The sequence below is a fragment of the Zootoca vivipara genome, chromosome 14 (assembly GCF_965207765.1).
Source record: "Zootoca vivipara chromosome 14, rZooViv2.hap1.1, whole genome shotgun sequence".
In the NCBI taxonomy this organism is placed as follows: Eukaryota; Metazoa; Chordata; class Lepidosauria; order Squamata; family Lacertidae; genus Zootoca; species Zootoca vivipara.
In genome coordinates, this window is record NC_142597.1 from 40,525,565 (window position 1) to 40,539,822 (window position 14,258).

Here is a 14,258-nt window from a genome sequence, read left to right on the forward strand (position 1 = left end):
CCGCCGAGAGGCGGGACAGACGAGCGTAATTACGCGCCTCTTTCGCCAAGGGCAGCCTCTGCTGGAGACACAGAGAACGAGAGCGCGCAGCTCGGCTCCTCGGCAAAACCGCCCAGGTCGGGCAGAACTCTTTGCACCCACGCCCAGGCTGGCTCGTGGTCCTTTTTGGGGGGGAGGGGGAATCCCAGGACGCCAAAACATCTGGCGGGCACCAGGTTGGCGAAGGTTCCTCTAGTCTAAAGCCACCCCCGCCGAACACACGCCGCATGCACCGCTGTGGTCATCAAACGCATATCCTTGCTTCATCTTCAAACAACAAGCTTGCGAGGTAGGTCAGGCTGAGAGAAAGCGCCTGACTGGCCCATTAACTTCATGGAGAAGTGCAGTGGAGGATTTGAACCGGGATCCCCCCAGCGTTAGAGCAAGACTCTACCCACTAGACCATACTGCCTGCCTCTCTCTCTCTCTCAACCCTGCCTTCTGGTTTCCTATAAAAATAGCTTGATCTTCCTTGTAATTTATTCTCCACAAGTCGTTCATAGTTTTTAAAATCCTCAATAAAAGAGAGATGTGTCTACTATTTTTTTTTAATGGCACACAGTGACCATCACTATAATAAAATACAATAAAACTGCAGCTAAAGAGTCCTACAATTTCACAGTACAGTACAGTTCTTTGCATGGTTCAAGCCACCTATACCGTATTAAGTAGCCTTACTCTTTTGCATGTATGTTTAGGATCAGAACATAAACCACCAAGCGGAGGGCGGGGGTAGATTTCAAACATTGCCAACATCCCCATGGAAGCAAGTGGGTCTGGGGTTTCGATTTCCCCCCACACCACTGTAGCACAGAAGAAAAACCTGTCTATAAGCTAGCAGATGTTTGCAAATGTTCCAGCATTGGGTAAAGTGGTTAGAGTGTTGGACTGGACTAGGACCTGGGAGGTAAAGGTAAAGGTAAAGGGACCCCTGACCATTAGGTCCAGTCGTGACCGACTCTGGGGTTGCGCGCTCATCTCGCATTATTGGCCGAGGGAGCCGGCGTATAGCTTCCAGGTCATGTGGCCAGCATGACTAAGCTGCTTCTGGCGAACCAGAGCAGCACATGGAAACGCCGTTTACCTTCCCGCTGTAGCGGTTCCTATTTATCTACTCCCCATTCAGCCATGAAGCTCGCTGGATGACCTTGGGCCAGCCACTGCCTCTCAGCCTAGCCTACCTCACAGGGTTGTTGTGAGGATTGAATAGAGAGAACTATATACACCACCTTGAGCTTCTTGGAGAAAAGGTGGAATATTCTATATACCGTACATGTGCATCCTGGCACAGTTGCAAATTGATACCTCTTTTCTGAAGGTGCTTCAGCAGAGGCTGAATTTCTTTCTCGGGTCCAGTGGGCTGGCTGTGGCCCTCAGAATTTCTTTATCTGGCCCTCAGAACTCACACCAAGCCACACCTACTCTGCCCAGGCCCCCCTGGACCTGCCCCACTCCCTACTTTTTTTTGCTCAGCTGAAACGTGAGCTGAATCCCTGATCTCGCAGTAGACCCACCTCAACCAGGGCCTCTGAAGTGGATCTTAGGCACCAGCTTACAATCAGGGTAGCAGATCCAGGAGTGAGGCCAATTCCATGAGGTGGTGGTGGCAGCGGTTGGTGACTGCTGGAACTCATAGGGTGGAAAACAGGGAGTCCAACAGTAGATGGCGCTATAGCGGCTGGATTCTACAAGGGTAACACAAAGAAGGCAGAAGCTAACAGGCAGTGCCACCCCCTGGACCGGTTGTATTTTTTTATAATAAAACAGTGAACAGGGTGGTGATACATTGACTACTGCAACTGGCACAATATCACCAAGGCAACTCCGTAAACAAACAATAAACGTCCATAAAAATGGCAAAAGTAGTTTCTTTTCAAAATAGGTTTTATCTTAAACAATTCCAAATGCAGTAACAAAGAGTCCACTTGTGATGTACTCAGACGTCGTTCCAGTAATCAGACATTTCGTCGCTAAAGAGAGAAGACAGTATGTAAACGGCTTATTAAAGCAGGGGTTTATCTGTCCGCATCTGCATGTTACCATCGGGAGGAGCATAGAAAGATGATGTCCTTCAGTTTGTTAAACGGTCCATGGACGCCTTTATATGCTCCTTAAAGGCCTCCCTCTTTAAGGCTGCTTTTAAATGGGTAGCCAGTGGCTGTTACTGGGGTTTTGGTCTATACCGTCATATTAATTGGCTCTACATTCTTCATAGTGCATTGTACTGTACTGATTTAAACATAACAAAAAGGCAGTTTTTAACCAGAGGTTTTAAACTGTACTGCAATTCACCAGTGCATTCTTGCTTTTGAGAAGCGGTTTGTTTGAAATGAGGTTCATGCACCTTTCCAATAAAAGTGTTTGTGGTAAAAGCACACGTAGAGATTTGCACTTAAAGGAAATGGGACTTGCAACAAATTGTTGCAGTGCATCTGTCCAACAGGAGCAGTCTGTTAGTTTAACAGCCTGTGGCTCTGGAACATGTGTGCGCGCATTATTAGACATTAGACTGGGATATAATAATAATATAATAATTTATTATTTATACCCCGCCCATCTGGCTGAGTCTCCCCAGTCACTCTGGGCGGCTCCCAATTGAATATTAAAACAATACAGCATTAAATATTAAAAGCATCCCTAAACAGGGCTGCCTTCAGATGTCTTTTAAAATTAGGATAGCTGCTTATTTCCTTAACATCTGGTGGAAGGGCGTTCCACAGGGCGGGTGCTGCTACCGAGAATGTAGCAGATGTGAGAAGATATGTTTCTTGAAGTGGGGAAGGCGTAAATCTAATACCGGCTTCACCACCTGCCATTGCAGGCAAAGCTGAGCATTTTTCTGCTGAAAGGGCCACTCAACCTTCTGCCTACGTACAACGCAGAGAGCTCTTTGCTCGACGCCTCTCCCGAGGCTATGCAGCCCGACTCCATCGGAAAAGCACCCATTTTCCAACCGTGCAAACAAGTTCAGAGTGGTGGTTCGGTTCGTGCCACTGCAAATCACCAGGGGAACGGGTCAGGGATTGTGGGAGCCTCACTAGTTCAGAAGATCAATAGCATACCATGGATAGAAAGAGGTTTCGTCAGAGCAATGGTCTTAGATAGCCCCACAATGTTCCCACAAACTGGTAAGCGTGACTGTGATCTTTGCCAGCCCTACCGGGAGATGCCACAGATCTTGGACTTTCATTCATGCAAAGCAGATGCTCCACCACTGGGGCACAGTTGGACTGACAATATATTAAAAAGCAGCAAACAAAAAACGAAAAACCACCCTTAAGTCAAAAGAACTGTCAACCTAAGACTCGTGTGCGGCCTGTCCAGAGTTGGTGTTTAAATACGTTAACCGGTTTTGACGGCCACCCACCTGGGCCATGGCACTTCCAGCAAGCATGTAATATAATAGATATGTTTTCAGTTTACTTCAATTTTTTCTCACCTTTCTTTCCAAGGAGCTCAAGACATCATACAAGGCTGTCTCCCTCTCCAGTTCCCCTGGTATTCAGAGCTGATATTGGAAGTACGATGCAGCCATTAGTAGCTTTATCCTCCGTGAAGTTGCCTAATCGCCTTCACTACCCTCTTGCCTCTTCTCTATTTCTTTGCCCCATTTGGCATCCAATGGGTTCACAATCTGCTGCCATCTACGCTCTATATTCAAAGCAGTACCATGCCCTTTTAAGCAGCCGTAGCTTCCCCCAGAGAACTCTGGGAATTGTAGTTCTGCAGGGGAAATAGGGGCCCTAACAAACTCTCAGCACCTGTATGAAACTACGGTTCCCAGGATTCTCAGGGGGGAGGAGCCATGATTGTGCTGTGCAGATGGAGGGGCCTTAGAAACGAACGGTTGTGAGCTGCTCTAACAGCGGGAAAGAAACAAAAAAATCAACTACAAAAAGTAGTCCCAACACAGGGGTGATTAACCAGTGGCCCTCCAGATGCTGTTGGACTCCAACTCCCATCAGCCCCAGCCAGCAGAGAGGAATGGTAGGAGTTGTAGTCCAGCACCAACTGGTCAAGCTACAGATTTCCCAGCCCTCTTCTAACATAGGGAAAACATGCCTGGCTCTGGAGACATTTCAGCATTCTTTCACCGCAAGGAGTAGAAACATGCACACCTTTTTTTTTTTTTGATTTTACTATGCATATTAATAAATATTCTTTATTTTTAAATTTTGCACATTGCGCTTCAACATATTACATCCAGAACATTTTTCCTCTTTTTGCAAATGGATGTCTACTTTGTAAAATCTTTATATTGAGTTCAGTCATTTCTGTACAGAATTATAAGTACAACATTACTTTTGCCACTAAGTTTCTTTTTTTTTGTCTGTTTGTTAAGTGTCACAGTTAAGAGAAACATTGAATGAAAAGACAGAGAGAGAGAGAGAAAGAAAGAAAGAGAGAGACAGAAATGGCTTAAATTATGAAGGTCTAAGGGCTTGCCTCAATCTACCCAAAACTAAAGATCTAAGCCTGAAACATTGTGCCAGGAGGGGTGGGAGGGGGAAGAAACCCAAAATTAAAAGTTATCACCTCCACCAGCCTCCTGCACAGGAGTAGGGGCATCAGAGAGGAAAAAAAGAATGAAAGGAAACAGAAAGCCACATTGATTTTTTAAAGGTAAGATTTTTGTTTAGTTGCTAAAGAAAAGTGTTTTGTTTACGAAGACAGAAAAGGCGCAGTAGTCGTCTCGAAAGTTTTCATTGAAAGACAGAGCTAATTTTATTGGGTTTAGTTCGCTCCGGCTGTCGTCAGCCAGCCGCTACAAACCGGCCTCCTGTGATCGTTCAAGCGGCAGTATTTGTTAAATTTCTCCTTCAGGTGCTGGCGGTACTGCTCTCTATTGCTGTAGAAAGACTTGTTGTTCGCCATGAACGACTGGATCTCGTCTTGCGAGATGAAGATTTCCTCGTCGGAAGTGCATTCGGATTCATCCTGCAAATGGGAAGAGGCGGTGGAGGGAAGATGAAAAAAGAACACGCAAGGCATCCCGATGCTGATCTCAACCCTACTTTCTGCCAGTTTCTTAAAATTAACAGGTGGCATTCTGCTGTATGTTAGTCCTATTCAGAGTGGACCCGCTAAAAGTAACAGAAAAGTAGAGTAGGAAGGGATGCCCCCAGGGTCATCTGATCAGATGCAGGAATCATATCTACAGAATTGCCACCTGACCTCTGGTTAGAAACCTCCCGTGAAGGAGAGCCCCACCACCTTCTCCAGCTGAGTGTTGGAAGGCTTAGGACAGATAAAGTCATTTTTTCAAGCAGCGCATAGTTAAACTACAGAATTCACAGTGATAGCCACCAACTTGGGTGGCTTCAAAAGAAGATAGAACAAATTCACGGAGGGCTATCGATGGCGACTGGCCATCAGCTTGGCCCCTGTGAGGACAGGATGCTGGAACTAGATGGGCCACTGGCCTGATCCAGCAGGCTTATGTTCTTATTCAAAATACAGACCTGATATTTGAGGATCTGGTGGCTGGGCCTAGGAAACTTGCCACAGTCGAAACCGCTGGTTCGTGGGCACTGGGAAGTGTGCTTTGCTCCAGCAAAGAACAACCGGAAACTCACTTGGAGCATCATCAGGTAAGGGCGCGGTTCTCGCAAAACAGCCTGGTGGGCCAACTGGGGAGGCCTGAGGGGCTGCATTCGGCTCCTGGGTGGACGCCTCCCACCCCTTGGCATTTTAGCTAGCCCAGTCCCAAGTTGGCTCGGCAGCTAAGAGGCAAACCAACGCAGCCCTCAGCCCGCTCGGCGCCACCATCCACCCAGAAAAGGAAGTCTCTCCGTCTACTTACGAGGAGTTCCACCAAGCTCTTGGCACCTTTCCCAGAGTCTGGAGCGGAGGCTGCCTCTGGAAGTTCTGCGCACGACAGCGCCGTTTTCCTGTGCTCCAACCACGCTTGCCCGCCCTTCTCTGCGCGGCAGCAGGTGTCGGTGTGCGGGTCTTTGGTCTTGTCCCGGTGGAACTCCGTGTGCGTGGCATTGGCGGAGCTCTCGTGGCTGCTCGGGTCTACGGCGCAGTTGCTCAGCTTTTGGATCTGAAGCCGGAAGCGCGCATCCAGGGAAGGAAGGAAGGGTTACTCATTTACACCCACACCCAAATTAGGAGCAACCGGCGATGCGCCATGGAGTCACCCCTCCTGGCAGTGACTCTGCTGCCACTCACCGAGATGGGGCAGGAGCAGGGGAGGAGGGGAAGAACAACCTTTGTGTGGCATGAAGCTCACCGGTGACCTTGGGCAGGTTGCTCATTCTCAGCCTAGCCTGCACCTCGCAGGGTTGGGCTGGGAATTAAATGGGGTGGGGAAGAAGGACGTATGTCCCCTTGAGCTCCTTGGAGGGAAAGCGGGTCCAAAAATGTGATGAAATGAAAACTCATTCATTCGAGTTGGTTTGGCTCCCCCTAGACGACATTGGGCCGCAGCAGCAGCAGCAGGAGCATGCGGCCTTCCAGAGCAGGCTCCCCGAGAAAAACCTCAGACTTACGTGTTCGGCCTCGCCCTTCTTGCTTTTCTTTTTCTTCTTCTTGCTCTTGCCTTTCATGTTGTTGTCTTCCGAATTCGCCCAGCACTCCACACAGCTGTCCCCGTCCTCCTCCTTGTCCTCGCAGCGATGGAGGCAGGAGTCATCGCCTGCCAGGGAGAAGGTGGTCTTCTTTAATTAAAAAGAAACCCTGGGCCAAGCACAACCCTCCAGATCGCTTTCTCACTGGCCCATGGGGCTGTTCCCAGGAGACACACAGGCCCCACTCTGCGCCCTCACTGAATGCTTGCAGGTCCTCTTGGCTTGCCTGGGTGGTCGAGAGGGGTGTGTGCATGTGTGTAGAAGCTACTCTGCAAAATTTACATGCACTGCTCTGCTTGCTTGTCCCTCCATTCCCTGCCCAGCCAGGGCTGATGGAGGTTGGAGTCCCACAGCCTCAGGGGCCGCAGGTGTATCCTACGCCCCTGCCCCATACCATTTTGCACCAGGCCTACCGTTTTCGTCGTGGTTGCAAATCCCTTCAGTGCAAGCAATGTCCGAGCCCTCCCGCGACCCCGTTTCGCTGCCCTCCATGCTGGAGGAGTAGCCACAATCGCTGCCATTGCAGTGTGCAGATAAACCTAGAATGGAGGGACAGAGACAGAAAGGAAAAAAGGGGATTGCTCAGCAGAGCAAAATCACATTATATAGCATCAAAGCTGAGAGTATTCTGTGAATATTGTGGGGGTTTTTTAACATCTGTATACCAGTAAGAACAATAGTTCTGAAGAAAAATACTACACTTTTGAAAATATCATCCCCTCCTATATTTTAGCTGGCATATTTTAGTTGAGCCAATCCCTCATACTGCAGACATCTGAAGGCAGCCCTGTTTCAGGAAACTTTTGATGTTTTGGTGTGTTCCTTTATACACAGTTGGAAGCTGCCTGGGGTGGCTGGAGCAACCCAGCCAGAAGGGTGGGGTACAAGAGAATACTACTACTAATAGTAATAGTAATAATAATAATAATAATAATAATAATAATCTAGTCTTAGACAACAGCATTTTAGAATCCTGGTCTAGATCAAGGAATGGATCTGTTGCAAACAAATGACTATGGTACTTTAAATGAGGTGTTTTAAAGGGCATGTCCTGGAGGTAGCATACAACACAGAGTGTTTTCAGTTCACTTTGTATATACAGTGGTACCTTGGTTCCCCAAGTTAATCCATTACGGGAGTCCATTCGACTCCCGAAACTGTTGGTGCGGCTTCCGATTGGCTGCAGGAGCTTCCTGCACTCAAGCGGAAGCCGCGTTGGACGTTTGGCTTCCAAAAAAAGTTTGCAAACCAGAACACTTACTTCCAGGTTTGCGGCGTTTGGGAGCCGATTTGTTCGACAACTAAGCCGTTCGGGAACCAAGGTACCACTGTAGTCTTAGTTCTGTAAATATTGTATTGTAGTTCTCTGGTCTGCCAGTAGGTGGCCGTGTCAACTGCAGCATGGGACGTTCGCAAGCAAGCAAGTGGGGCAGGTGTTGGGCAGACCAGGTGAGCTGCTGAGGAATGACATTTAAAGGAGGGGGGTGGGAGGCAATTCAGAGTGGCTTGCTTGCAAGGGAAGGGGGGTTTGGTGTGAGTTGTGGAGGGAGAGTTGTGGGGGAAGCGGTGGTGGGTTGGCGAGCGGCCCCTAGTAAGCATATATTGTTGCAAAACATTCGTTTCCATATTTCAGTGTAGAAGGGTTCCCTAAAGAGTGCAGACCAGCTCAAAATGCATCAGAGCTGAGGATCAAGAGCAGGGGGCCCCAAACTAAGGCCCAGGTGCCGGATGTGGCCCAATTGCCTTCTAATTCCAGCCCGCGGACGGTCCAGGAATCAGCATGTTTTTACATGAGTAGAATGTGTCCTTTTAGTTAAAATGCATCTCTGGGTTATTTGTGGGGCCTGCCTGGTGTTTTTACATGAGTAGAATGTGTCCTTTTATTTAAAATGCATCTCTGGGTTATTTGTGGAGCATAGGAATTTGTTCATATAGTCCGGCCCCCCACAAGGTCTGAGGGACAGTAGACCGGCCCCCTGCTGAAAAAGTTTGCTGACCCCTGATCAAGAGGAACAGCGCTGAAGTTTTACTGCTTGATGGGTTTTTTCCCCCCAGACGAATCCCACCAAATCAGCTCAACATACCTTTCTTTATTTTGGGTGAACCCAGTAAGGTGCCAGCAGTGGGACAAGTGCAGGAAGTGTTTTCGTTGGTCACAATGACCTCGATGCAGCTGCCTCTCTCTTCTGTGCTGCCGCAAGCTTTGCAACCGCTTTCCAAGAAGTTTTCCTGGAGGACGAGAGGGAAAGAAGGAAAACATGGAGGGCAGCAGAAGGACAGAGGGCAAGAGAAGGGCCTGGACTCAACCAGCGACAAGCCTGTGCAACCAAATTAAAAATGTCATTTGAGGAATTCCTTTTCTCAACGCAGGCAGGCCTGGTGGTTTAGTTGTTTATAAGGTAATTTATATACCGCTTGAAATTTAGAGGCCATCTCTAAGCAGTTTACCAAACAGTGATGAATACAGCAAACAAAGAAACTGAGAATCTAAATTACAAAGCACTGCAATATTAAATGAAAAAACTACAGCATAAATCTCAGAACACAAAAACATAGCAGCACGTTTTGAAACATTTTGAGAAGTGGAGATCCCTATGTGGAGGTCTGTTAAGACAGATCTGCTGCAACATCAGTGTTTGCCAACCTGGTGCCCTCTAGATTCAACACTGTTGCTGAAGGCTGAGGTGACCTTGGGGGCTAGGAGTGCCTTTTTCCAGCTATGACTGGTTCGCTAGCTACAGCCCCTGTTGGGCAGAACTGACTTGGCTTCTGTACTCCGTGCTCTGGTAAATTCCAGGCTGGATTACTGCACTGGGCTCTACGTGGGGCTGCCCCTGAAGATGACTCAGAATCTTCAAGGGGTCCAAAATGCAGTAGCCAGGGTGCTGGCTGCGGTGCTCTTCAGATCTCATATAACCCTATCCTATCCAGACCTGAGGAGTGGGTGTACAAAGTTGGAAGGCCAGCACTTACCTTGTCCTGGCTCCTCTTCTTCTCCTCCACCCCTTGCAAGGGAGCGGGGATCTCGCACGCACACTTATTTTTTCTCCGGTTCTTGCGCTTCTGGCGCTTCTTCTCCTGCTTGAGCTCTCGCACCCGCTCCTCTTCGGAGAACTCCTCGCAGAGCTGCTCCAGCCGGCTGATGCCCTGGACTCTTTCCACGGCCATCTGTGCAGGAAAGCAAGAGAGGAGGAAATGCTCAGTTGCATGAGCCTGGGAGCCGAAGGGAGACTTGGTTTTCTTTCCCCAAAGCAACTATTATGACATCTTCTCAGCCCAAAATGCAGCAACTCTCTCTCTCTCTCTCCACCCCATACATTATACACTCAACTTTTGAATTCAAGTCTTCTCCAACAGCTCTTTAAAACCTTAGTTGCAGGCAAGTGGGAAAAATCCACCCTGTTTTTTCAGTACAGTGGTACCTCGGGTTTACAAACACAATTGGTTCCGGAAGTCTGTACTTAACCTGAAGTGAACTTTCCCATTGAAAGTAATAGAAAGTGGATTAATCCGTTCCAGACGGGTCCGCGGAGTACTTAAACTGAAAATACTCCAACCGAGACGTACTTAAACCGAGGTATGACTGTACCTCGAAACTTTTGCGCAAAGCATCAACGCCAAGGTAGAACAGCATCTGCCAAGTCTGCTCCTCTGCCCTCAGCTTCTGCCAAATGCGGTGCAGCCGTTCGTAAAGATGGATCCCCAAGCAAGTCAGGACCTCCTCTTGGGCGATGTCGATTGTCTTTGCATGCCTCTCCCTTCGCCTGGAGGGTTAAAGGGTTAACAAGAGTTGTTAAAAGGGGAGTTCCTCCCGATTTGCCAGCCTTGTGCAGATCTCCTGCAAATCAAGTCTGCTTTGGAAGCCATTTTTGGAACAGAGAAAGGACCAGAGGTTTATTTACCAGTGTAAAACCTCAGCACGGCTACCAGGGAGCCAGTTATATTGTTCTTTTTGCAAAACGCTTTTTAAAAGCTGCTGCTAAATACTTCTATGGCTGTGCCCTACCTCCAGCGTCAAAGGTGGCACGCTTCTGAATACCAGCTCTGGCCTTCAAAGAAACAGCTCTGGGTATACTCGATCCAACTTATGATTCTGACACAGTCTAAGACAGGGATGTTCTCGAAGTAGTCCTGGCTCCTCTCATATCTAGGAGCTATGCTGGCCTCATAGCAAGAGCTGGAGTGGGAGCCTTCCCAGTGGGGATGAATTTCACAGAGTCCAATCAGTCCCAAGGGTGTTTTTTTCTACTTAAGACACACATGGGAGCGACTTCTTTGCTGTATTTTGGATTAGAACTGGGAGTGATGCAGAGATCCGACTGGTTGGTTGGCCACTCTGAGAACAGCAAACTTTGGGTCTGATCAAGGACCCTTTTGATGTGCTTATGATCTTCGGTGGTGGAGAAAGCACCAGATTTCAGGGTGTGTAATAGTAATAATATTAAGAACCGTTAAAAATAAGCATCTGTACCAATCGGAATTAAAACTATAAAGAGCCAAGTACGCGGATAGTGCAGGGTTCTTCGTTCCAAGCACCAGATTGAGACCTGGCCCTCCCTTTGCATTCTTGATACAGTGGTGCCTTGCTAGACGAAATTAATTCGTTCCATGGGTCTTTTCTTATAGTGAAAAATTCGTCTAGCGAATCCCATAGGAATGCACTGATTTTTTAAAAAATTGTTTTTTGCCCATAGGAACGCATTAATTGAATTTCGATGCATTCCTATGGGAAACCGCGATTCGCTAGACGAATTTTTTGTAAAACGCATTCGTCTAGCGAGGCAACCTCCGCTCGAAAAATCCTTTCGTTAAGCGGAAATTTCGTTAAGCAGGGCATTCGTTAAGCGAGGCACCACTGTACAAGCTTCGATCCAGGGGACTACACCATCTGTTTTGTGTGTGCAGCAGGGCTGTGCCTCAGTTGTCTGCCTCTCAAAACAGCAAGTGGTCCTCCAATGTCACATGGCAGGCTGCTTTTGAAAATGACAGAGGCTTTAAAATGAAAACAGATGGCATGGAAATGGGGCGGTGGTGGATGGGGTTTCCTAAGCACCTTCGAAGAGGGATAAGGGATGTGGATTTGTTCCACAGGCCACCTTTGACCCACGCATCTGACATCACAGTGCTGCGCAAGCCTCTACAACCACTGGTGGCTGCCGGTGCGTGAGGCTTTGACTGCGGGACCCTACACTTGGCATCATATTGGTATCAGGTGTAGGGCAGGTGGGCCTGGTTTGGCCTAAACAGCCTCACAGACCAAATGGGCAGGGTCTTATTAAACCCCAGGCTGGAGGTTCCCCATCTTTGCCTTAAAACCTAAATTCTTATAACGTGTAGATCAAACAGCACTGTGAATTGCAGACAAAGACTACAACCGCAGATGTTTTGTGTCTTTGGGAGTTATGCCCAAGCAAATCAATTGTGTGTACACCTGTTCATCAAGGTACAATTCAGTGCCCATTGAGCAGTCAACCAGCCCCCACATCCCTGTTTTATCTCCCCCACCCCTACAGGTTACTTTTTTTACACGTGCGCAGGTCTGCGGAGCTGTCAATCGCCCGACATAATGGCTTGCAGAGAGCTGTGTGCAGCATTTTGAAGCCCTGGCAATCTGTGGAGGCTTTGGGAAACTCTGCAAAAGCACCGATGGTCAGCCAACTGCCAGGTCTTGCAAAGAGCCACACAGCTGTGTGGAGATAAACTGGAGCCCCGAAAGGTATTTGGGAAGCATCATCTAGTTATAATGAAGTTTATGCCACACGCAGGTTAAGATGCCAGAAAACACACACACACACACATAAAAAATGGCATCATTGCACCATCACCTATGCAGAGGAGAGCCCTCTAGCAAATTGCTTGGCCTAGGTTTCCACACGTCCTCAGAGGACACACAAATACTTTGGGTTTCCTGTTCTCGCACCCCAGCGTGTGGAAGAAATCACAGCAAGCAATTCACAACCGCAATTGCTGAAGCCACTTTGCAAAGAGAAAACTCCCCAGCAACCAGCTGAGAGAGGCATGCACACTCATTAGCTGACAACTAAAACTATCCCAAGTGCACCTAAGCTCAAAAAATATAATTTAAAAACTTCTCTTCTTGCAAGCAAGCATGGAGGGGGGTGGAAATGTGGATTAGAGGAGGATGAAATAATGCCTTCTGCTAGATCCATTTCCCTTTTTTGGGGGGGGGGGTTACTGCAGGGACGACAGAAAGGCATCCCACACCATTTCTTGCTTTCTTTTTAAAGCAGGGGGTACCCTAGTACAAATATAACTCGTTTTAATGCAAAGGAACAAGAGGTATGATAGGAAGAGCTGTCCAATGATATTTTGAGAGAGAATATCTGCGGTCGTAGACCTATATTATTATTTATTTTTATTTATTAAATTTCTATACCGCCCTTCATCCAAAGATCACGGGGCTATTTACAATATAAGAACACAAAAATACGTATCATAACAAATAAACCCCCTGGAGCTGTTTTTGTGCAGCATGTCAATATTCCCAAGTAAAACTGGAGGCAGTAGTTTTTTTGAATACCAGATGCTGGAAATCACAGAAGGGGAGTGGGCACATGCATTTGGGTCCTGCTTTTGAGATTCCCATTTGGGCACCTGGCTGGCTGCTGTGAAAACAGGATGCCAGGCTAGATGGGCCACTGGCCTCATCCAGCAAACTCCTATTTCGTCAGTCAGCAAGCAGACAACTATTTCAAAAACTATCCAAAGGCGGATCTGGCCTCATCATACACATTTCTTGCACAGGCTTTTAGGGGTGGGAGATCAGAATATCCTTCCCGTTTCACGCGCTAAGTACCTCTATCTATTTATAAGAATACTAGGGTATTGCAGTTTCATTTAGAAACATGTACAGTGGTACCTCGGTTTACAAACACAATTGGTTCCGGAAGTCTGTACTTAACCTGAAGCATACTTAACCTGAAGCAAACTTTCCCATTGAAAGTAATGGAAAGTGGATTAATCCGTTCCAGACAGGTCCGCGGAGTACTTAAACTGAAAATACTCAAACCGAGGCGTATTTAAACCGAGGTATGACTGTATGTGATATGCAACAATTGCAATGCAGAGAAAAACCATGCAAAAATTAATACCCCCGGCTGACTGTGGCGGAAAAGTTTTTTTCTTAGTTGTCCGCATAAGCCTGGCAGCAATGACAGTTTCAGTTTTGTCAAATGAGCCTTTCCAACTTGGGAGGATGACCAGCAACACTCCTGAAGGTGATCTTCGTAATCAAGCTGGGGTATAAGGGTTTGGACAAGGCAACTCGATTAGGGCTTTGTAAATTAATACAAGGACCTTGACTCTGGCTCAGCCGTGGACAGGAAGCCAGGGCGCATGTTTTTAATAATGATAATAATAATTTATTATTTATACCCCGCCCATCTGGCTGGGTTTCCCCAGCCACTCTGGGCAGCTTCCAACAGAAAAATAAAATACAATAACCAATCAAACATTAAAAGCCTCCCTAAACAGGGCTGCCTTCAGATGTCTTCTAAAAATCTGGTAGTTGTTTTTCTCTTTGACATCTGGTGGGAGGGCGTTCCACAGGGCGGGCGCCACTACCGAGAAGGCCCTCTGCCTGGTTCCCTGTAACCTCGCTTCTTGCAGTGAGGGAACTGCCAGAAG

At 47.6% G+C, this 14,258-nt stretch overlaps 1 protein-coding gene across 5 annotated transcripts in view; it reads right to left on the reverse strand.

Moving 5' to 3' along the window:
• Positions 1–4,187: 4,187 nt before the first annotated feature.
• The window catches only part of GGNBP2 (gametogenetin binding protein 2), a 36,922-nt gene continuing 26,851 nt past the window's right edge, over positions 4,188–14,258 (reverse strand). For all 5 annotated transcript variants that reach the window (XM_088657489.1, XM_035139418.3, XM_035139417.3 and 2 more), the window contains 7 exons: positions 10,201–10,375; positions 9,585–9,779; positions 8,696–8,840; positions 7,025–7,150; positions 6,534–6,679; positions 5,843–6,085; positions 4,188–4,977 (listed from right to left, as the gene is read on the reverse strand). In XM_088657489.1, coding sequence (XP_088513615.1) covers positions 4,774–4,977; positions 5,843–6,085; positions 6,534–6,679; positions 7,025–7,150; positions 8,696–8,840; positions 9,585–9,779; positions 10,201–10,375 — 1,234 coding nt within the window. In that variant the 3' untranslated portion in view covers positions 4,188–4,773. The remainder of the gene's footprint in view (positions 4,978–5,842; positions 6,086–6,533; positions 6,680–7,024; positions 7,151–8,695; positions 8,841–9,584; positions 9,780–10,200; positions 10,376–14,258) is intronic.